Source organism: Papaver somniferum, chromosome 8 (assembly GCF_003573695.1).
Source record: "Papaver somniferum cultivar HN1 chromosome 8, ASM357369v1, whole genome shotgun sequence".
NCBI classification, from domain to species: Eukaryota; Viridiplantae; Streptophyta; class Magnoliopsida; order Ranunculales; family Papaveraceae; genus Papaver; species Papaver somniferum.
The window spans coordinates 171,909,831-171,933,197 of NC_039365.1; the positions used below are offsets into that span (position 1 = coordinate 171,909,831).

At 37.0% G+C, this 23,367-nt stretch overlaps 3 protein-coding genes across 3 annotated transcripts; all 3 read left to right on the forward strand.

Moving 5' to 3' along the window:
* Positions 1 to 1,885: 1,885 nt before the first annotated feature.
* Positions 1,886 to 6,771, forward strand: LOC113303982 (carotenoid 9,10(9',10')-cleavage dioxygenase 1-like). Its single transcript, XM_026553072.1, has 9 exons — positions 1,886 to 2,394; positions 2,506 to 2,576; positions 3,980 to 3,994; positions 4,397 to 4,508; positions 4,603 to 4,702; positions 4,897 to 4,959; positions 6,230 to 6,348; positions 6,436 to 6,536; positions 6,705 to 6,771. The coding sequence occupies exons 1-5, from the start codon at positions 1,981 to 1,983 to the stop codon at positions 4,693 to 4,695; spliced, it is 705 nt and encodes a 234-aa protein (XP_026408857.1). The 5' UTR covers positions 1,886 to 1,980; the 3' UTR covers positions 4,696 to 4,702; positions 4,897 to 4,959; positions 6,230 to 6,348; positions 6,436 to 6,536; positions 6,705 to 6,771.
* A 13,371-nt stretch (positions 6,772 to 20,142) lies between these two features.
* LOC113306465 (MDIS1-interacting receptor like kinase 2-like) lies at positions 20,143 to 20,841 on the forward strand. The gene has a single exon (XM_026555396.1). The coding sequence runs from the start codon at positions 20,143 to 20,145 to the stop codon at positions 20,839 to 20,841; it is 699 nt and encodes a 232-aa protein (XP_026411181.1).
* A 344-nt stretch (positions 20,842 to 21,185) lies between these two features.
* Positions 21,186 to 22,110, forward strand: LOC113306466 (MDIS1-interacting receptor like kinase 2-like). Its single transcript, XM_026555397.1, has 2 exons — positions 21,186 to 21,612; positions 21,725 to 22,110. The coding sequence occupies exons 1-2, from the start codon at positions 21,378 to 21,380 to the stop codon at positions 22,108 to 22,110; spliced, it is 621 nt and encodes a 206-aa protein (XP_026411182.1). The 5' UTR covers positions 21,186 to 21,377.
* The last annotated feature ends 1,257 nt before the right edge of the window (positions 22,111 to 23,367 follow it).

A 23,367-nucleotide genomic window follows, 5' to 3' on the forward strand; every position in this document is an offset into this window, starting at 1 on the left:
GTTTGATCTTCCTATTAAACACCACTAACAAAGTAAGTTTGTGTGTTGTTTTGTAGCATGAAGCCGCGAAAGCGCATTACTTGGAGGAAAAGGGGGAAGCATTCATATTTGATGCAAGCTATCACTTCATGGTATCCAAGATTACGGAGTATGTCCCGGAGATGACGGTGGGTGAATCGGACTCGGATTCCTCCAACGAAGATTGATGGTTTTAGTAGTTTTTGTGTAGGTTTTGTGGCTAGATCTCTATGTAAACAGCCCTCACGAGACTATAACTCGTCCACTAGGGTCGCCTAGGGGTTCAAAGGCTTGATGAACATGCTAAGTGCATCCATTATTCCTACGACAAGGAGTTAGATTTTATGTTTTAATCAATGTAGTAACAAAAATTGCATGAAAAAAGTGAATTATAGATTTCAAAAATCTGTTTTCTTTTGGGTATTCCCCAATGGTCGGCAAGGTATTAAGATTATTACAGTGCCGACTATACATTAGCCGGCAAGGTGAGAAATTAAAACAGTGCCGACGAGAAGTTAGCTGGCATGGTAAGAAATGAACGACCCTGCCGACTGGCGAAGCATTTACAACAATGTCATGTGTGTCAAAAACAATACAATCGGCATTGTTAAGCATGCCGGCCAACGTAAATCGGCATGGTCTTCATTCGTCGACCTTGCCGACTTTTCATACTTTCAGAACTGAAAGTGTTGATTTCTGATCTAATTTTGAGTATGATTTCATATAACAGCTTTGCAATCCCCTTTTTAGAAGTGTTTGGGTAGTGTGTTTTCATTTCCGTTGCAAAAAATATTCTCAAAACAAATATTTTTCATCAAACATCTTCCCACATGAGTTCAATCAAAAACAAAATTTCATAACTTAAATTCATTTGAGAAGTTTTAATCTAAACTCAATTAATTAATCTAAACTCAATTAATTAACCTAATCATATTTTTTTAGTGTTAATTAAACAAGGGTAGATTAGACATTTAGAAAATACATGGTTAAGGGGTGTCCTGTTTTATTTCAAAATGACCCAAATTTTGTCTCATTAGGTATACCCTAATCTCGGGCGGGTAATTGAACAACATGGATTTATTTTTTTATTTTTATTTTTTTTTGGAAAGCAAAGGGGCAAATAACAACATGGATATTAGGCGGATAATTATACCTCGGAAAGAAGGCTACCGTGTGTAGTTTCGGCTGCGGTAGGTTTTCAAATTAGTGCCGATACGAACGCTGTATTCCCTCAGTCTGATGAGACTTAAATTACAATTGGTCCCCGGTTAACAACAAAAAAAGGTAAGATGATTACTGATGGATCTTTAATCTTTTGTCTCCTATTGATTGAATTGGTAGTGAACAATTTGATTCTCCTGAATTTTGGTGTCTAGTTAAATCCCAAATATGGACATGCATGATTAGTTGCGTACATAGATGTTTAATGGTTAGTACCTGACTACCCACCAACGTCACTTTATGTCCAAGTGGTGTATCATCACCACTCACCACTTAAAATACATCATCAGACGTGACAAATTACCAATTAATATCGACGGAGGCAACGCACCCGTTATCTGTTCACTATTAACGGCTTAAAAGAAGATGGTACTACTCCGACTAGCCTAGGTGTGCCAAAAAGTTTTTTGGTAGCAAAGCCCTGGCCTAGATTTTTTTTTTTACTATAGCCCAGGAACCAATTTTTTTGGGTACCAAAATACTCCGATTAGCATCCATGTATATTTTGATCTTAGGCTCCGAGTTGGGCAGTTGTATATATGTATATTAACTACAGTAACTCATAAACGGTGTTATCAAGTCATGATCCTGTTGCCCCTTAACAATTCACATACACGTCTACATATTAACAATCCAGAGTCCAGACGCACAGAACAGATCTCTCTCTCTCTCTTTCGCTCTGTCCTCTCTCAACTCTATACTTACATTTTTGTTTGTTGCTCATCGTTCAAGCAGGATTTGATGTATTTAGCGATTAATTCAGGGATCTTCTCTGGAATACTGAGTGCCGCGAACTCAGAAAATTCAATGACCCATCAGCGGTTGGCGGTTTTATTGTTTCCTTGTAATAACCGGACAGGCAAGAGTACCAAACTGAAAATGGTCCGATGCGGAAGATCCTCACCTGCTAGATCATCCCATTCGGCAAACCACAATCAACAAAGTACTGGCGGGTCAAGAGATGGAAGAGTTTTGTTGGTGGATCCCAAGCCTATGAAAGGAGTTGCTTCTCAATTCTTTGATGTCGTTGAGAAGTTGGTAGTTAAGCACTTGCATGGTTCAAAACAGCCTAACCAGTATTTGTCTGGACTTTTCGCACCGGTGGACGAAGAAACTCCCCCTCAACCAAATCTCCCTGTCAAAGGGTACCTTCCGGTAAGAACGAATAATCATCCGCACTTACAAATTTGGAGAACTATATATATATATGTACGCATATATATATCCCTTCTGTTGACCGCTAGCTTATTACGTGATGCTATGCAGGAAGGATTGAATGGAGAGTTGCTAATGGTTGGTCCAAATCCTAATTTTATGCCTGTTGCTGGATATCACTGGCAAGTTACTTGGACAAAATCCACTGTTCATTTACGTAATATATCGAGATTTTGCAGTTACGAATCGGTTATACCTTTAATCAATATTTTTATTAAAACCGGACCGGGATTCGAACCGGAAAGATGGCTGGTTCAACCAGTGGTTCAACCAGGATTAATGGGTCAACTATATAAAAACTAATTTAATGTAAAGAAAATTAAAGAGACAAATAAGGTAATAAAGGTTTTTTTTCTTTTTTTCTTTTTTTTTCTTTTTGATAAGAATAAGGTAATAAAGGTAATAAGTATGCTTTGCATGCTAAAGAGGGGCGCGTGACTCATGCAAATTTGAAAATAATTATGCATGTATATTGGTGACTAGTGCAAGTTTGGAAATAATTAGGGCATGTGATTTAATCGTGGCGTAGTTTTCTTCCTTTGTTAACTCCTAACCCTATATTTTCCCTCCTATTGTAAACTTTTTACATTTTCTACCACTATACCCTGACTCTTAAAACATCATCTTTTCCACTTCTCACCCACTACGACCTCTCTCTCTACCGCCTCTGCAATACCCACAACAAAAACTTCGTAAAGAAATCAAGGCTTCATTATTACAAACAATAATGATTTGCAACCAAAATCAGAAAGATGGTTTTCTCCTAACGCCTCCCACTCTCCCACTGCAAGTTGGATGATATACGTCTCTTACTCTCCGTTATTCTCTTTATAAAGCTTTCTCCTTGTTTATGTGATACAAAATATTAGTGGCTTTTCGATTGATTTTTTGGAGGTGGTTTTTATAATGAAATTATGCATCTTATACGGTTGAACTTGTAGAGAGAAAAGAAATTGAAGTAAGAAAAAAATTTGATAGAGAAACAACTGGATGACCGACTGAAAACCCAACTGGATCAACTGGTTTACTGGTTAGCCCGAACGGTTCATCTGGTTCAACGGTTTTTTGACATATTAGTAGGTTAATAGCAACCAGATCCATTTTTTCTACCGGTTCACCGGTCGGACCGACCGGTCCGGTTCTTAAAACACTGCCTTTAATAGACTAACTTGATTAAAACTTCAAAAATAGTAAATTTTATGTATATTGCATTAAAAGTTTAACGACTAGCGAGGGCATTTGATGCACGAGCCAGGCATGGGTGGACTCACTTTCCAACTGGCAAAACTTAAAAAGTCTTGTGATTTCGTGTTATCATTTATTATTTGCGGTATACATACATAATGACTTGATTTACTGTTATAATTCAACTAGGATTATTCTGAATAAATTCCAACAGATGAAAGTATAAAGTGATAAATATTGTCCATAATTGATATTGGAGATACAAAGTTTTAAATGAAAGACCGGAAATCATTGAAGATTAATATACCTTGCTACTTACTGTTTTACATATTGTGTGCAGGTTCGATGGAGATGGGTACGTGTATCTTGTTCTTTCTTTTTCTGTGATATTATTGACGTCACTTTTAACCAAGAGTGCTGAATTCGGTCTCAGCACAAATACAAATACATTTTGCTATACGACTTTGGTCAACAAAGTCGCTCGAGTAAACTACAATTTTTAAGGTGGTAGTTCACTAGTGTGTACTTCGGATCCAAACTAAGGCGCTTCTGTAAACTTTACCTTTAAAGATTGTGTCGAACCCGACAGCTAAAGTGGTCTATGAAAGATTATCCACATTTTTCTGATCAGCTACTACATGCTTAAAGATATTCCGCATTGCATTCCCAAAAAAATTTGTTCAAATGTCTGAAGTACGAAAAACGCGTGCATCGCAAGCGGTATATTCCTATTAATATGAGTTATGCTATGCTGCAGAATGGTTCATGGTTTGCATATTAAAGATGGAAAAGCAACATATGTTTCCCGCTATGTAAGGACATCTCGTCTTAAACAGGAAGAACATTTTGGTGGAGCTAAATTTGTCAAGGTATATATAACTGTAATCTAGGCAAGTCATATATCTGCTCTGGTCTTTAATATACGTATCAATCAACTGACATAGTTTGTAATGGCATTTGCAGATCGGACATCTTCATGGACTATTTGGATTGTGCATGGCCAGCATTCATTTTCTTCGATCGATATTTAAAGTATTGGATTTTTACTATGGATGAGGAACAAGTAGGTATCAACCTCGGAATTAACAAAAACAAGAAAAGAAAGTTCCTTGTTAATTATATATAGGTTGTTGAAAACTTCGTCTTCAAAACACCACAAACATTAGCAAGTGAATGACTAGCATTTTCAATTTCTTAGCTGTTATATATTATTACATTCCCATTTTGGTTGAATTTATTTATGATTTATTCCAACAGGTAATTCTAATCTCACGTATCACCATGGAAAGCTTTTGGTTCTCGGAGAACTGGACAAACCCTGTAAGTAATTGTTTATAACGCAAGTTTCAACATCAAGTGCAAAATTTCAAGTTTTGGCCAAAAAAAAAAAAAACAAACAAAAAGAACAATCATTATACAACTTATCATTGGTGATGCGTACACATTCAAGAGAATCAAATAATAATATAACAATTGTATACAATTTCAAACTCATTAACCAATTAACAAAAAGAAAAACGTCAAATATTTCAAAACTTGTATCATTCTTATATTTTACAATTTTTCAGATGTTCTTAAAATTTTAGAAGATGGAGATGTGAAGACAGTTGGAGTGTTAGATTATGACAAATAACTAAAACATCCTCTCACTGCACACCCAAAGATCGATTCATTCACTGGTAAAGCTTAATTGTGTAGCTAGCCATTAATACTCATAAAATAATACCTCTTAGCTTTCATTTGATATAAATGTTACTGTTGATTGAAGACGAGATGTTTACCTTTGGGTGTCAGTTCACTCCACCTTATTATGTATATCGGGCCATTTCTAAAGACGGCTTCATGCATGATCCCGTGCCAATCACATTATCAGAGCCTACCTTGATGCATGACTTTGCCATTACAGAAAATCTCGTGATTTTCATGGATTTGCCTCTGAAAATTCGACTGAAGATATATTTCTATCTTCTTTTTTAAACTACGTGCCAGTGTTATTTAGAGAATAAACCCTTAAACTTGTACAATATAAACATTTACAAGTAATTAAACTTGTTGTCTCTTAAAACATAAGCTGGCTAGCATACACAAAACAATTAGCACTTATATTTCATGGATTTGCCTCTGAAATTTCGACTGAAGGTATATTTCTATCTTCACTTATATTTCAAAATTTCATGACGGGAGAACCCATTCTCGCATTTGATGCAACAAAGAAAGCTCGCTTTGGAGTTCTTCCCCGATATTCAACGGATGAGCATAAAATCAGATGGTTCGAACTTCCTAATTGTTTTATATTTCACAACGGTAAGCCATATCGTTTCACTCAACACTTTCTTGATAAGTCTAAAAAACCGATTAGAGACAATGTGCCCGGCGTATGGAAAGTCCTAAGATCCATACTCTCCAAATGCCTATGGAAGTCCTAAGTAAGATCCATAGCCGACCAATGAACTGCGTTTCTGCGCCAATATCTTTCCTTTTATTATCAAACAACTACATTTCGTTCGCGGTTAATCTAACCACTCAAGTGAAAAATGAATTAGTAGTTTCCTTATTTTTTTTTTGTTCTAATATATATTTCTTCCACTAGTTAGTCAATGCTTGGGAGGACGGTGACGAAGTAGTTTTGATCACTTGTCGCCTTCAAGATACCGACTCAATGAGCGTCGCATACTGGATTGAAAATCCTTTCGATTTCAAAAGTGAACTGTAAGATGTTTAATTTTAACTGCGCATAGAAAAGTCTACTTAATTAGCTTGCTTTTTTTTTTAAACATTTCTTTTGTTTCCTACTAGGTATGAGATGAGATTCAACATGAGTAATGGTTTAGCTTCACAGAAAAACTTTCCCTATCTTCTGTAGATCTTCCTCGGATTAATGACAATTACGTTGGCAGGTAAGTTTCATCTTCTTTGCATCTTATGATATTTTGTTGCGAATGGTTCTTATTTGGCTAATGCATCATCTATAAATCATGAAACAAAGGTTTGTGTATGCAACTATAATTGGAAAACTGACAGGAATTATCAAATTTGATTTGCATGCTGATCCATTGCTGGGAAAGCAAAATTTTGAGGTCGGGGGAAATATTAAAGGTATCTTTAACTTGGAACCTAGAAATTTTTGCGGAGACACTATTTTCGTTTCTTGTGAGTCAGGAATAACATCTGAAGAAGATGACGGGTACTTAATATTCTTCGTATACGATGAGAACACTGGGTAATTATTGTCTCATCTTTTCTGATTTCTCATCCTTATTGACAATTTTTCTTTTCCAATAGTAGACAAATGTTGCACATAAGTATTTGATGTATTGTGGATGTTCCATGTCGATATTGAAGCACCATTTATAGTCCATCTCAAAAATACTTTGAATATGCCGAATATGCTCTTGGTGCTAGTATAAATTAGAAGAGATAAGGTTAGGGAAGGGGTTAAGCTTGGTTTATCATATTTGTGAGGATGAATACTTTGAATATGTCGAGTATGCTCTTGGAGCTAGTATAAATTAGAAGAGATAAGGTTAGGGAAGGGGTTAAGCTTGGTTTATCATATTTGTGAGGATGAGAGTTATCTCTTCTTTGAATCATAATTGTTGTCTCTAGGGCAATTAGATCATCTAATTATAGAGCCTCAAGTAGATGCCTCTTATTATATTTTACTTTCCAATTCATATTAGGAAGAAACTATAAGTTGTAGGAAAAGAATCTCCACCTTTAGGTTCTTCCTTTATTCAAAGAGTAGAAGAAACTAGAGATTAGATAAGAGCAAGACAAAGACAACTGAGAATGTTCTTCGGGCTTTTAACCTTGCCGCATTTACTAGTCTTTTGATTCTCATGTCACATAACAAGTAGCATGCATAATATGTATATTATGAACATGTATCTCCATGAGGTTTTCTTTTACCATGACCTTGAAAATACATCCATTCAAGTCTGATACACTGCGATTCCAACAATATCTGTTCTTACCATATGGTTCATAACTTCACATAGACATGGTCCTAAATTTGCTTCTAAAGTATTTCATATCACTTCAAATTTTATGTTCAATCACTAGGATCAAATCGATGTTGAAATTTATTTAATCTATTGTTCATTCTTTGTCAGCTAACAACCACTGATATGTTAATTGGTGCAGAAAATCTGTAGTGAATGTAATTGACGCAAAAACAATGTCTTCTGATCCGGTTGCAGTTGTTGAGTTACCCCGTAGAGTTCCCTTTGGACTCCATCATTTCTTTGCAACAGAGGTCAGTTTTTAGTTCAGGTTGAAATCTGTAAATTTGCATATCAGTTTTTTTGGGCCAGGACGGCAAGGTCCAATTACTGAGCTATGGTTAAAATTGAGATGTCTAAAGTGAACCATGTGTTGGGGTTCTAACCGAAGTACTTGATTATTTAATTTAAGTTTATACTTCAATTACCACATTTGACTTATTAATACTAGTTCCATTTGCATTTATATCATAAACGAGACCTACGGCCTCATTATATCGGACTATCTGTTCTTTAGCTTCGTTTGTATTTATAATAATTACCCTGTTGGTTTGGGATTTATAATGTACAGGAGCAGCCGAAATGCTAAAAACAGAATTGGAAATACGGTTTTAGAGTTGGGAATTCGGAATGTTAAAAAAGGAGAAAAGACAGTATTGGAACTACGTTCCAGGAAATATGTTCAGGCAAACATTGCCTTGGTTTAAATATCCACATGTTATGGGGCTACTATTTATGCACACATCTATGTTTGATTGGCTATTTTTACCTCCTATATTGGATTAAACGGAAAATTTGATAGGATGTCATACACGTATAGTAATTGCATTAACATGGTAAGAACTTCGTCTCTCATTTTATAACTTCCAAAATTAAATAAATCAAAAGGCGGAACGGCGGGGGCACGCCATGCGTTGGCTTCTTTACTTGTATTTGAATTCCAGTATGCTCAAAGAAGAAATGTCGACTGTTGACCAGTATCGAGGGAAACAATACGTTAATCTTTGCCCTCTCTCATAGGATACCAGTCACTTTTTTGTTCTAATTTTTCTTATGAAAACAAATCGATCAATATAGCCTTGGTCAAACTTAGTTGACCAAGTTAGGCTCCACACTTGTGAACCCGTTTTGGTGGGCATAATATTTTACTAGTTCGTTAAAAAGATAATATTATATAACTGGAACGGACAGGAAGAACAAGAGTTTGAGGCTAAAGTACCGGGACACGTGGGAAAATTTTCTTAAACATGGTGAGTTTCTTTTTTTAATGTTAAATGGTGAGTTAATTGCTGGTAGGAAAACAATGCATTATGCATGGATCCTAAACTTAAAATAAGCTATAACAAATTGTCAGCTATATCGATATTTCCGCCTAATCCAGCTGAGGCATATTCTCGGGAATAGTCCGTGGTCAACCAAAGAAATAAAATGCAAGTGGTGATGGTTGTGGTGGAACTTCCATCACCTGTCCGTTAAGACACTAATGTGTGTGGCTGAGGGGATACAAAATTACGAATGAAGACTGAAGATACGTGAAGGCAAGGGCACACGGTAGACCATTCCCAACTGCATGCCCAAGCTGTGATAATAAATATTATCACAAGTTCAAAATAATTATGTTGACTTGACTTGACTCGAAATGAAGACTTCCGATGACAAAAAGAAATGTCGAGTATTATATACTTCCTCTGTTCTTTTTTAATAGGCCAGTTTCTATAAATGAAAGTTTCAAAAAATATGACAGTTTTTTAATTGGGAAAGTCAAATGTTACGTTAATTTTTTGGACCATTTTTCTCTTAACTTCTTTTGATGACAAGTGTCATGTGCACCACTTCACTTTACTTCTTTTGCTGACAAGTGTCATGGGGACCATTTCACTTCACTTCTTTTATTGACAAGTGTCATGAGGACCACTTTCAATGATTAATTTTCTTAATTTCATTAAATTTCTCTAAAAACAAAATTGGCTTATTAAAAAGAAACGGAAGGAGTATTACCTTATGTAACTTAATTAATCATCACCACTTCAAAGCTAAACTGTTTTTCTTCAGATATTTAATCAATAAAATGATTCGAGCAGCAAGCGCTGCCACTGCTCTTTTATTCGTGTTGGTATTTATTCGTGTTGGTATTGTTGTTGCTGGTTTCGGCTTTTAATCTTCCTCTTTGTGCTTGTGGTGCTTCTTTTTCTTTGACGCATAAAAAACAAGTACATGCTGTTAAAGAAGAAGTTGATGCTCTTTTGAAATGGAAATCATCCCTCACCAACCATACTCATTTGCTCCTCCCTTCCTGGAAGAGAAATACTACTGCTAGTACAGTAAGCTCATGTAAGTGGTATGGAATCACTTGTAACGAAGAGGGAAGCGTTACTGAACTGAATGTAACAGGCTTGGGTTTACAAGGTACGCTCCATGATTTCAACTTCTCATCTTTCTCCAACTTTGCTATTATCGACTTGAGTTTCAACGAACTTTCCGGGTTCATTCCTCCTCGAATTGGTAATCTTTCGAAACTCACCCACCTTGTCCTTTCTAATAATAATCTTTCTGGTCATATTCCACCAGAAATAGGCTTCCTTACCAGATTGCAATATCTAGTTCTTTTTGAAAATCATATTAGTGGATTCATCCCTCGAGAAATTGGCAATTTACATTTGCTCATTGGTTTAGCGCTGCAAAAAAACAGTATCTCTGGAAACATCCCTCGTGATATAGGCAGGCTAACGTCTCTAACTAGATTATACTTGTATAAAAACAATCTCAATGGTCCAATCCCTGCTTCTTTGACCAATTTGACGAGTCTAGTCCATCTTTACCTTCACGAAAATCAACTTTCTGGTATCATTCCTCGAGAAATCGAAAAGCTAAGTTCTCTAACAGGCTTGGATTTGTCCTTAAACAATTTCATGGGTTCAATCCCTATTTCTATATGCCAGTTAGCCAACCTCACCTTTTTATCAGTTTTTGGAAATCAACTTACCGGCCTGATGGTTTTTCAAAATGGTTGTAGTTGTAGTGGTAAAAAGGTTCTTTTCAGACTTGTGAAGGTAACAAAATTTCTAGATTTAAATAAAATTTAGGAAAATAGCAAACTGACGTAAAATTTTATTGAGAAATAGGGGTTAAGATTCCACCATTCAACAATACTTATGTGATCTAATATTTTTTTTACTATGCAATTTAAATAATTGGGTTGATTCTAAATATTGCCAAAAGCAGATTTTCCAAAATATCAAATGTTAATCACAAGTATAATGCATCAAGAGTCTAAAACTAAGCATGCATTATCAAGGGAAAACACAGTTGATTAATAAAAACCATTTAAATCATTTTTATCAATGCAATCAATCATATAAAAATATTGCATAAATTAATAAAATAGAGATTACCACATAATTATTGTGAGAATGGCTTCCTCTGTCACCCCTGGGTTTGGGTTTAGCTCCTCATCCCAAAAACACACTCACAAGATAAATTCATAGCTAAATAGATGTTTTTATTGATGATATGGTGTTTAACAGAATTTTTGCAATGCTGTATAAATGTTACAGCGTGACTGTTACAATGTTCGAAAAAGACTGCCTGTAAACGATACTTCTGAACTGCAGCAAAATAACGACACAATTATGCTGTAGGTACTATTGAAGAACGACGCTCCAGGAGCGTCTGTTCTTCGTTCTTCGTCTTCCTCCTTGAACAGCAGCAGCAGCAGCAACAATCAATGGTATCTTCCTCGTTTCGGCTCTGAACTCTCTCCTATTTCTCTCTAAACTTTTCTAACCCTTCTATGACAAAAACCCAACTATATATAGCCTTCCGATTCCCTAGAAACTCGATCAAATTTGAGAATAAATCTCTTATTCTTCACGTGCAGTTTGAACAATAATTCCATTTGTCGATCTTTGTATGCGTCTGTTAGCTATTTTATTGCTCCCAAAATCTTCTCTGACTTGAACTCGACTAAATACATGGTTGTCCAGCGTAGAAAATCCCCCAAAAATCTCTCACCAATCTTTGAAACTCAAAACAGAACACTGTGTCCTGTTAGGACTTTGAATCCTTCTCCAGGCCAAAACAACCCAACTTGATCGCTAAAATTACTTGTATTCGGCCTGTTTAGCCTTAACAGGCTTAACCCAACAATTTCCAGCGATTGAATCTCTTCAGAAGCCCATCAAAAATCGAAATGAAATTTCACCGGTTCTTGCATGTATTTTTCCCGCCAATTTTGTTTTTTCGAAACGTGAAGAAGGGGGTGCCCCTAATCCAAAAGTTGGGCACCTTTATCAGCCGGGGTGTTTTCCGCTCTTTTTCGGGGTTCCTCCGGGGTATTTCTGGGTGTCTCCAACATATTTCTGGGGTGCTTCTGGTAGTTATCAACGGAGGTCCAAATGCCGTATTTTTAGCCAATTTCTCCACAAAGCCTTATTCTTCCAAAAACACCTACAAATAAATAAAATAACCAAATAAGTACGATATCGAGCACTAACAATATATACAAATGAGCTATATTATACACATAAATGTGTCTATCAAATACCCCCAAACTTATTATTTGCTAGTCCTCGAGCAAATCAAAACTACAAAATAAAATCCTAACTCCCTGTCGCAGGCATCGTCGATTGCATTTAGCGTATGCAATAAGCCTTTAAACCCCTAGGTGGCCCTAGTGGCCGAGTTATAGTCTCGGTAGGGCTTACCAGAGATATACCCACAAAACCTTTACTCCTAATTGGTCACAAGTATCCAAAGAGCTATAAGTACATACATATTCCCAACCTATCTCCAAGTAACTAGAATGCCAGAGAAATTAAAGGTGTCAGCTCTAAAGCTAACTGAAGAAAAGGGGAGACACATCCACACGACTGCTAGATAAAGAGATATCCGCTAAACAGCTAGATAAACATTGTAAGATGCGTCCGCTGCTTTACAGCTGGATAAGATTAGGAGAGAGATAAAAATCAGAGGGACATCTGCTATACAGCTGGACTAATTACGTGTGATGAGTTAAACCAGTGCTAGAAAGATCTTGTACCAGATTGAAAGCAGACTAACAAAGCAACCAAAATGCATCTTTCTTCGACTCTCTCACAGTGACCAGTAGAAACAACGCCTTCTTCGGTCTTCAACTGTTGATGATAAACTCTCGAACCTCATAGAACCTTGACAATTAACTCTTCTCTTCGATTGCTTGACTTATAAATTTCTTCTTCCCTATGGCCTTATTGAACAAAAAGGACGTAATGATGTTTTATTTTTATTTTTATTTTATTTTATTTTTTTCTTATTTTTTTTTCTTATTTTTTTTTTGTTTTTTTTTTTGTTACAAAAATTTACATGGCCATGAGAGAAGGACTTTCAAAACTTGGATCTTCGCAACTTGTGATGTCTTGGTATCATGGATTCTAACAACTTATATCATTTGCTCTTATAAATTCAACTTTGATTTTTGAATTATTCTCTTCTATTGTTGCTTCTAAACCTAAAACGTCTTCACTTTCTTCATAGATTTTGATGTCGCTCTGCTTGTTGATGATGATAAGTTTCTACTGAGAGAGAGTCACAATCCAGTAACCAAGACTACATTGTGAGGTTGCTTTGTCTTTCTGGCATTTCCTGACCTACTTGCCTTTCCGTCATGTATGGTTAGGTCCATCACGGTTACCCTCTAAAAGGAACAAGTTCTCTCCTGAATTTCAAGGATCTCAATGTCTTTTTCTCTAATGTCTCAATAAGTTGTTATCTCTAGCATTCCAATTTGTATCTTTTCGGTGAGAAACAATATGTAAACTTAGCTAATCGGATACCATGTGACGCTAGAAGTTTCAAAAGTGCAACTAAAAAGTTTCTCCCATACCCCCAAACTTAAATCTAACATTGTCCTCAATGTTTCTAATGATAAAATTAACAACATGAACGAGGAGAAATTGTTACCACTTGAAGCAAAAAGGGTTGAGGAAAGATATTACCGTGTTGAGTGAGATTGGGTTACCTCCCAAGAAGTGCTAAGTTTAAAGTCTTCAGCCAGACATCAAATACCTCAAAAAGGATCTTCACCTTCCAAAGTCATATACCAATAGCCGAAAAAGTTGTGGGTCCATAATACCAAATAGAGCTAACATCAATATGAGACAACTGCACTGGTTTAGAAAAATGAACAGAAGGAGCACATCCTCATCTAAGGTTTCTTGCAAGACAACCGGATCTATCCAAAGCCTCCAGTTGGGCTTCATAAGAGTGTATTGAAAAATAGATTCATCCGAAAAACGGGTTTCTAATATATGGATTTCCTCCTGAACAGTATCAGGCGGATCAGGTTGTGGAGTCTGAATAGACTCAAGCGATACCTCAGATGCACTAGGCTTGAGTCCCAAGTTAGGTACTTCCAATGGGGATACTTGACGATCACAAGAATCATTACTACCCCCAAACTTAGGGTTTTCACTACTCTCAGACAAACCTTTAATTATTGCTTGGATTTCCGGATCTTCCCAGTCCTTAAAATGCTCAAGAGATTCTTCTAGTTCTGTACCCCCAAACTTAGAATTTTCGGTGCCTCTACATAGACTAGTCACAATGTTCCTAATTTCTAGACCATCGGGTTCTTGAAAAAGGTCAATTGCTTTCTCTAAGTTATAATCAGGTGGTTCATCCTCTACTTGCTTCATACCTGCTATGGTCCACTCTAAAACTTCCTTATTTTCTTAAAGCATGGTCTCTGGCCTATTCTCCTGATCACTATCCAAATCGGAAGTTATAGGCAAAATCTCAGATGGGCCTACAAATGCATAATTGGGGTCCAACTTAGGAGGATCTTTAGGCTCTTCGAAATAAGGGCTTAAGGTAGATTCGGTAGCTAGTAATGGTTCAAACCTATATTTCCATCTATCGGTATCTAACATAGGAATCGAATCCAACAGAGCATTTACTTGTTCGATGTTGCTATCATCGTCGAAATCCATGCTAAAACGGGCTATACAACTCTCTAATGGATCTTCCGATTCGGTGTTTGGTACAGACTTCGGAGCTAAGGTTCCTATCATGTTGACCTCTTCAATGCACGTGTCATCTAGCTCAGAATGTATCTTATTGGCATTAAAAATATTCAACTCAATAGTCATATTACCAAAGGATAGATTCATAATACCATTTCGACAATTTATGATCGCATTAGACGTGGCTAAAAACGGGCGACCTAAAATCACTTGTATTTGGTTCTCTGGGTTAGGGACAGGTTGGGTATCTAAGATAATAAAATCCACTGGATAAATAAGCTTGTCAACCTCTATGAGAACATCCTCGATCACACCACGAGGAACTTTAACGGACCTATCAGCTAACTGAAGTGTTACCTGGGTAGGTTTCATCTCACCAAGTCCTAGCTTAAGGTACATATGGTACGGAAGTAAGTTCACACTGGGTCCTAAGTCAAGCAACGCTTTCTCAACACGGTGTTTACCTATTGTACAAGCAATGGTAGGGGACCCTGGGTCTTTATACTTAGGAGTAGTGGTATTCTGAATAATAGAACTCACATGACTATCTATGAAGGCTTTCTTCTGGACACTGAGCTTACGCTTTCGCGTACACAAGTCCTTAAGGAACTTGGCATAAGAGGGAATCTGCCTAATTGCTTCTAATAATGGAAGGTTGATATTAACCTACTTAAAAACCTCCAATATATCATTAAAGTTGGACTCCCTCTTAGTCGGAACTAGCAGTTGGGGAAACGGGGCTCTGGGAACAAAGTCGGGCTCATCAGGACCCTTATTGGTCTCTTTGGAGACTCTATCAGTCTCCTCATTTTCTGGCTCAGCAGGGTGAACTACAGCATGTTCACTATCAAGCATGGAAACCTTGTTGTGAACTTTCTTTCCACTCCTCAGGGTTGTGACAGCATTCACATGATTGTACGATTTCTCTCCTTTGGGGTTAGGATCAGTATGACTAGGGAACCTTCCATTTTCTCTCTCACTTATAAACTTAGCTATTTGTCCTACTTGAAGTTCTAACTTGGCAAGACTCTGGGAAGTATTCTTCAATTCCTGCCTAGTTTCTTGTTGAAAGCTCATGTGGTTCTTTGATAGCATGTCATGGTTAATTACTAACATAGTGATAGCTTCCTCTAAGGTAGAGATCTTTTTCTCAGAAGTGTTCTGAAACTGGGTTTGACCTGAAGAATTCTTTAAACCAAAACCTAGGGGAGGCTGAGAATTGCTAGACTGGCCTTGACTCTGGCCCTTAGACCAAGAGAAATTAGGATGGTTTCTCCAACCAGGGTTGTAGGTTTCTGAGTATGGGTCAAACTTCTGACGGTTCTCAAACCTAGCGTTGTTATAGACAGCATGGGCTTGTTCTTCACTAACCTGACCTTCCCAAAATGAATTATCGGGTTCTATTCCACAACTAGAGACTTTAGAGGCTCTATTCCTATCATCAGGTTCAACAAGAGACCTATGTTTAGACTGATTCAATTCCAAAGCTTCTAACCTTCTGGACAAAGCATCAAACTTAGCATCTGACGCAAAACTCGTATCTACCATATTCGTGCTACTTCTATTGACCAAGAGTCTTTTAGGGGTTTCAACACAAGATTCCCACTGTTGGTATTTTTCAGCGATAGCTCCTAAGAAGGTAAAAGCATCATCAGCATTTTTACTAGTGAACTCACCAGCGCACATAGACTCAACCATGGCTTTGGTCGAATAGTCTAAACCATCATAAATAATCTGTACGAGTTTCATATTATCAAATCCATGGTGAGGACAATGAGATAGGAGATCATTGAATCGCTCTAAAAACCTATAAAGAGACTCTCCCTCTTGTTGCACACTAGCACTAATTTTCTGCCTAACAGCTGCAGTTTTATGCTTAGGGTAGAACTTCATATAGAAAGCAGCAATAAGTTCCTGCCATGTTTTAATGGATTCAGATGGTAGGTTGTTCATCCAGGTCTTGGCTTTGTCTCTCAAAGAAAAGGGAAACATCTTAAGTTTCAAGACTTCATCAGTAAGGTTTTTTATTCTAATTGTCCCACAGATTTCCTCAAAGTCCCTAATATGGAAATAAGGGTTCTCATCATCTTTTCCTAAGAATATAGGGATCATCTGAAGAATACTAGGTTTTATCTCAAAATTAGACGTAGTGGCTGGAAATTTAATGCATGAAGCTCGGTTGGTCCTAGTTGGGAACATGTAATCTTTCAAAGTTGTCATCGTTGGCACAACTGGAGTACTAGGGGTACTTTTGTCACTCAGAGATAAATTCTCAAAACTGAAGTTTCCAAAAACAGGGCTCTCAAAAGAAGAATCTTCGAGCTCCCTGCTTATATCAGAAGAACTACTAGGTTTTTCGCTAATCAATCGACCTAGAGTATCTCTTTTCCAAGCCCTATTAACAAAATCGGGCATACACTAAAAATCAAAAAGAATAAAAACCTAACAAGGAAGGTTGTTCTAACAAACACACAGCAGGATGACTCGACTTCACCAAAGCAAACCTAAAGATTTCTAGCAAACAAAAAGCATGATGGCTCCACTTAGATTGTTTCTAGACCAGCTTCTAATCCTTCGAAGGGGAATTCGTTACAGTTTGAGCAACCCCTATGGATCAATCCGAGCTAATGTGAGATGAAACTGAGGCGAGGGAAGCTCAATGGAGCTTTAATACCCAAGGCCTCACCGGCGTTACAAGGCGGATTGTTTCAACTCCCAGAAGTCATCATGAACTTTGAAATTGCTTAAAAGGTGACCAATATCCTTCAAAAAAATTTCCTAACAAGCTCGATACCTATAGGTCTCTTTCTAATCAGATTTTAAAGCTTGGGTTCGCGTTAGGTTTTGTTTTCCTAAGGCGGGAAAGAAGAGAACGGTGATGAAATCCGAACCCTTATCTTGTTTTGGCCAGGCCTTTCCCTTTACTAGGAAAATAAAGACAGTCTGGTTCGTCCTCAAACAATTATCACCTTAAGGAATACAGCAACTCGCTTGCAGGGGATTCGCGAGTGTTTCGATTAGACTTACCTCCCGTACCAGACGGGCGATGAACCGCTGAAGTCGACTCGGGCCACGACTCCTATGTCATGTGCTAACCCGAGGGGCCGAGACGATATTGTAATCGTCGTCCTTCCCTGCACACAGTTTGTATTTAAGGATACCCTTCCGTAGGGTTTAAAAATAAAAATAAAAATGTCCAAAAATTAATGTCCAAAGTCCATAAAAAAAATACAAAAGAAAAGAAAGTCTAAAAAAAATTACAAAAATAAAAATGTCTCTCTTTTTTTTTCTCTCTTTTTATCAAAAAAATAAATAAAATTCTTCTTCTTTTGTTCCTTTTGCTTTGCCTTTTACTCCAAGTCTTTAAATGTCCACCAAAAACTTTGGCAAAAATTTCTTTCGCTCTAGCTTCAAGAATCTCAAAGAAAAAGACAAAAAATCGGAAACGTAAAGAAGAACAAATAAATAAAAAAAATAAATCTAAAAAAATATGCTAACTAAACACAGGTCCGCGTCGGCGGTGCCAAAAATTTGATGGTTTTTCAAAATGGTTGTAGTTGTAGTGGTAAAAGGGTTCTTTTCAGACTTGTGAAGGTAACAAAATTTCTAGATTTAAATAAAATTTAGGAAAATAGCAAACTGACGTAAAATTTTATTGAGAAATAGGGGTTAAGATTCCACCATTCAACAATACTTATGTGATCTAATATTTTTTTTACTATGCAATTTAAATAACTGGGTTGATTCTAAATATTGCCAAAAGCAGATTTTCCAAAATATCAAATGTTAATCACAAGTATAATGCATCAAGAGTCTAAAACTAAGCATGCATTATCAAGGGAAAATACAGTTGATTAATAAAAACCATTTAAATCATTTTTATCAATGCAATTAATCATATAAAAATATTGCATAAATTAATAAAATAGAGATTACCACATAATTATTGTGAGAATGGCTTCCTCTGTCACCCCTGGGTTTGGGTTTAGCTCCTCATCCCAAAAACACACTCACAAGATAAATTCATGGCTAAATAGATGTTTTTATTGATGATATGGTGTTTAACAGAATTTTTGCAACGCTATATAAATGTTACAGCGTGACTGTTACAATGTTCGAAAAAGACTGCCTGTAAACGATACTTCTGAACTGCAGCAAAATAACGACACAGTTATGCTGCTGTAGGTACTATCGAAGAACGACGCTCCAGGAGCGTCTGTTCTTCGTTCTTCGTCCTTGAACAGCAGCAGCAGCAGCAACAATAAATGGTATCTTCCTCGTTTCGGCTCTGAACTCTCTCCTATTTCTCTCTAAACTTTTCTAACCCTTCTATGACAAAAACCCAACTATATATAGCCTTCTGATTCCCTAGAAACTCGATCAAATTCGAGAATAAATCTCTTATTCTTCACGTGCAGTTTGAACAATAATTCCATCTGTCGATCTTTGTATGCGTCTGTTAGCTATTTTATTGCTCCCAAAATCTTCTCTGACTTGAACTCGACTAAATACATGGTTGTCCAGCGTAGAAAATCCCCAAAAAATCTCTCACCGATCTTTGAAACTCAAAACAGAACACCGTGTCCTGTTAGGACTTTGAATCCTTCTCCAGGCCAAAACAGCCCAACTTGATCGCTAAAATTACTTGTATTCGGCCTGTTTAGCCTTAACAGGCTTAACCCAACAATTTCCAGCGATTGAATCTCTTCAGAAGCCCATCAAAAATCGAAATGAAATTTCACCAGTTCTTGCATGTATTTTTCCCGCCAATTTTGTTTTTTTGAAACGTGAAGAAGGGGGTGCCCCTAATCCAAAAGTTGGGCGCCTTTATCAGCCGGGGTGTTTTCCGCTCTTTTTCGGGGTTCCTCCGGGGTATTGCTGGGTGTCTCCAACATACTTCTGGGGTGCTTCTGGTAGTTATCAACGGAGGTCCAAATGCCGCATTTTTAGCCAATTTCGCCACAAAGCCTTATTCTTCCAAAAACACGTACAAATAAATAAAATAACCAAATAAGTACGATATCGAGCACTAAAAATATATACAAATGAGCTATATTAGACACATAAATGCGTCTATCACGGGCCCATCCCTCAAGATATTGGAAAGCTAAGGTCTTTAACAACCTTATATATGTCCCTGAACAAACTCACTGGTACAATTCCTGCATCAGTGGGTGATTTGAGAAATTTAACTATTTTATCTCTTTTTGGAAATCAATTAACTGGTTCATTACCCATAGGGATCAACAATCTAACACAGTTGAAACTATTGTCTTTGAGTGAGAACGAGTTTTCTGGTTTTTTACCTCAAAATGTATGTCAAAGTGGAATACTTGAAGAATTTGTAGCAGGTAATAACCATTTCACTGGTCGTATTCCAAGAAGTCTTAGAAATTGTACTAGCCTGATAAATCTCGGGCTCGATAACAATAGACTGGTTGATAATGTAACAGAGGCGTTTCACGTGTATCCATATCTAGATAGGTTTGTTGTAACTAACAATTATGTTGTATGGTGAAATCTCAAAAGACTGGGGGAATTGTCAAAATCTGACAGCCTTATATCTCTCGGGGAACGGAATCACCGGTAGAATACCTTCTGAACTTGGCAAGTTGAAGATTTTACGTGAACTCGATCTTAGATCAAATTATTTAGTAGGGGAAATTCCGAATGAGTTGTTCAATTTGTCTTCGTTGATCAGACTAGATGTGAGAAACAACAAACTTACTGGTGGGTTGTCTTCCCAAGTTGGAATGTTAATTAACTTGCCACATCTCGATTTATCCACCAATAACTTTACCGGACCGATACCAAAACAGCTTGGGGATTGTTCAAGCTTACTATCTTTGAATTTGAGTAGAAACAGTTTTAACGAAAGAATACCTTTTCAAGTTGGAAGCTTGGATTCATTACAAATCATGCTGGATCTTAGTCGAAATGAGCTAACCGGAGAGATACTGTCAGCTCTCAGTAAACTAAAGAAACTGGAAATCTTAAATTTGTCCCACAACAAGCTTTCCGGTTCAATTCCTTCTTCATTTGATCAAATGCTCAGCTTGACTACTGTGGATGTTTCTTACAATGAGCTGAGTGGTCCTATTCCAAACATCAAGGCCTTCCAGGATGCTCCCTTCGATGCATTGAAGCACAACGAAGGCTTGTGTGGTAATATCTCCAGAGGTTTGCAACCATGTAATTCGTAAATTGCGGTTGGAAGAAAAGAGGCCAAGCATAAACGTCTGCTGATAATCCTACTTCCTTTATTTGGTTCATTGTTTCTCTTAATCACACTTTTTGCCATTTTCTTTCGCCTCCGAAAAAAATCTGCAAGAGATATGGTGCCTACAGATCAAGCTAGAGTTACCAACATCGGAAGCAATTTATTTTCGGTATGGAACTATAATGGGAAGATTGTGTATGAAGACATAATCGAAGCAACTGAGGATTTTGATGCTAAATACTGCATTGGAACGGGAGGATATGGGACCGTGTACAAAGCAGAGTTGTAGACTGGTCAGGTTGTTGCTGTAAAGAAGCTTCACCCATCAGATGAAGATTCTGAGATACTTGATCTCAGGTCATTTGAAAGTGAAATTCATGCTTTAACAGAAATCCGGCACCGAAACATTGTGAAACTTTCGGTTTTTGTTCTAATCTTGAAAGGAGGATCTCATTTTTGGTCTATGAGTTCTTGGAAAAGGGAAGTTTGAAACATGTTTTGAGCCACGGGGAACAAGCAATGGAGTTCGACTGGATAAAGAGGGTAAGATTCATCAAGGGAGCAGCTAATGCATTTGCTTACATGCACCATGATTGCATTCCAGCAATAGTTCACAGGGACATATCTAGCAGCAATATTTTGTTAGACGCTGAATATGATGCTCGTGTTTCTGATTTTGGCACGGCGAGGATGTTGAAGCCAGATTCATCAAATTGGACTTCACTTGCAGGAACTTATGGATATGTCGCTCCAGGTATACAATCAAACTGCAACTTTTATAGTTCACTATTAATTATTGGGTACCATTTTTATGAAGTTACTAAATAAATTTGCATCCATTTCTTTGTTACATAATGTTTTTACAGAGCTTGCCTACACAATGAAGGTGACCGAAAAATGTGATGTTTATAGCTGTGGGGTGATCATACTGGAAGTACTGATGGGAAGGCACCCATCTGAAATCATCACATTACTCTCTCAAAATCTCCTCTCATCTTCGTCTTCGAGTAATGTTGGACAAAACATAAGGTTGATAGACATCTTGGATCAATGCATTGAAGCGCCAACGGATGAAGTTGTTAAGAAAGAAATAACGTACCTTGTGAAAGTTGGATTTTCATGCTTACGTAGTGACCCATGCACTCGGCCAAGTATGCAAGAAGTGTCAGTAGAGCTAGCATTGTCGCCTAAGAGCAGAATAGATTTTGCAAAGCCTTCTGAAATTATTACACTAGGAGACATACTGTCATAATAATTTATGTAAAAGTCACCTTTTTATTTTGCTTTCATTTCTTTCCTCTGAATAATTCAGTTATGAATATATTTTTATTTCAACCGGAATCCTTCGATTTTTTAGTCTTTTTTTTTTTTTTTTTTTATAAACAAGGAACCTTTTCATTAATGGGATTTCAAGGTTACAATGAGTTTAAGATCGAAAATAAGAGAATGCAAAGAAACAAGAACATACGGTAAAAGTACAATACCTAAAAATCCGACAAGAGAAAGAGAAGGATTACCGGAGTAAGACAAATACAAGTGTGAATAAGATCCGATTAAATCGGAAGAAGGATGGTTTTTCTCGGAATTAAATTCCAACCATTTAGTTTGTTTTTCTTCTTTAGAAAGAAATGCTCCCAAAGTAGGAATGATTTGCTCAAATGTCTTGTAAATAGTGATGAAGCTTCCGTCGTCAAAAAGACCACTGATGAAGATTTCGTCGCCGGATAAGTTGATGATGAAGAGTTCCTCGTCGGAGACAACAGAGATGGAGATTTCGTCGTTGGAGAGTATCACTATTGATCTTAGAACCCAAGCCAATAACCCAACACCGCCATTAAAGCGAAGATAAACCTCAAAAGAGTAGATAAAACCACCAAAACGGTTTAGATAAGTAGAAAACATAATAAAAACTAAACTAATCTACTAACTATCTTAGAAAGCAAGGAAAATGAAGAAATCTGCTCAGATCTAGTCCAAAAATGGACTAGATCTGAGCAGAGAAGAGTTATTTTTGATGGTTTTGTTAGAGAAGAAGGAGTGAGAGAAACCGTAAAAAATTAGACCCTTTGAGGTTTGTGCTCTTCGATTTTTCAGTCTCAAATGCCATTCTTCTTTCAGAAAATGGGCTATTTAGCCAAAAGAGTACTTTTTCACGGTCATATGGACGGGTAAACATTTTACCTGGGTCAAATGGACAGTACTCTTTTTCATTTGAAAGAGACTGAACTACCCTTTAAATCACGCTACTTAATATCTTTTTCTCGTCTTCTCCGTCGCCTCAAACAGAAACCAGATCTAAAAAAGTCATTACAAGCTCTCGTTTCCCATCAGCTTCTGCACCTCATCTTCTCCATTACCAAACAACAAGTACCATCGTCTTCGTCTTCTTTCTACACCGTCTCCAATATCAAACCAGTACCATCATATTCCTCTACCATCTCTATCTCCTCCACAATCACCAACACCAACACCATCATCGACATCATCAACTTTATCCAACAACACCATC

Excerpts from the sequence above, each read along its gene's own strand:
- LOC113306465 (XM_026555396.1), top strand. The coding sequence starts at position 20,143 with ATGTTGTATGGTGAAATCTCAAAAGACTGGGGGAATTGTCAAAATCTG.
- LOC113306466 (XM_026555397.1), top strand. The coding sequence starts at position 21,378 with ATGGAGTTCGACTGGATAAAGAGGGTAAGATTCATCAAGGGAGCAGCT. Across the intron at positions 21,613-21,724 it reads TTATGGATATGTCGCTCCAG|AGCTTGCCTACACAATGAAG; the intron begins GTATACAATCAA and ends ATGTTTTTACAG.
- LOC113303982 (XM_026553072.1), top strand. The coding sequence starts at position 1,981 with ATGTATTTAGCGATTAATTCAGGGATCTTCTCTGGAATACTGAGTGCC. Across the intron at positions 2,395-2,505 it reads CTGTCAAAGGGTACCTTCCG|GAAGGATTGAATGGAGAGTT; the intron begins GTAAGAACGAAT and ends GATGCTATGCAG. Across the intron at positions 4,509-4,602 it reads GTGGAGCTAAATTTGTCAAG|ATCGGACATCTTCATGGACT; the intron begins GTATATATAACT and ends TGGCATTTGCAG.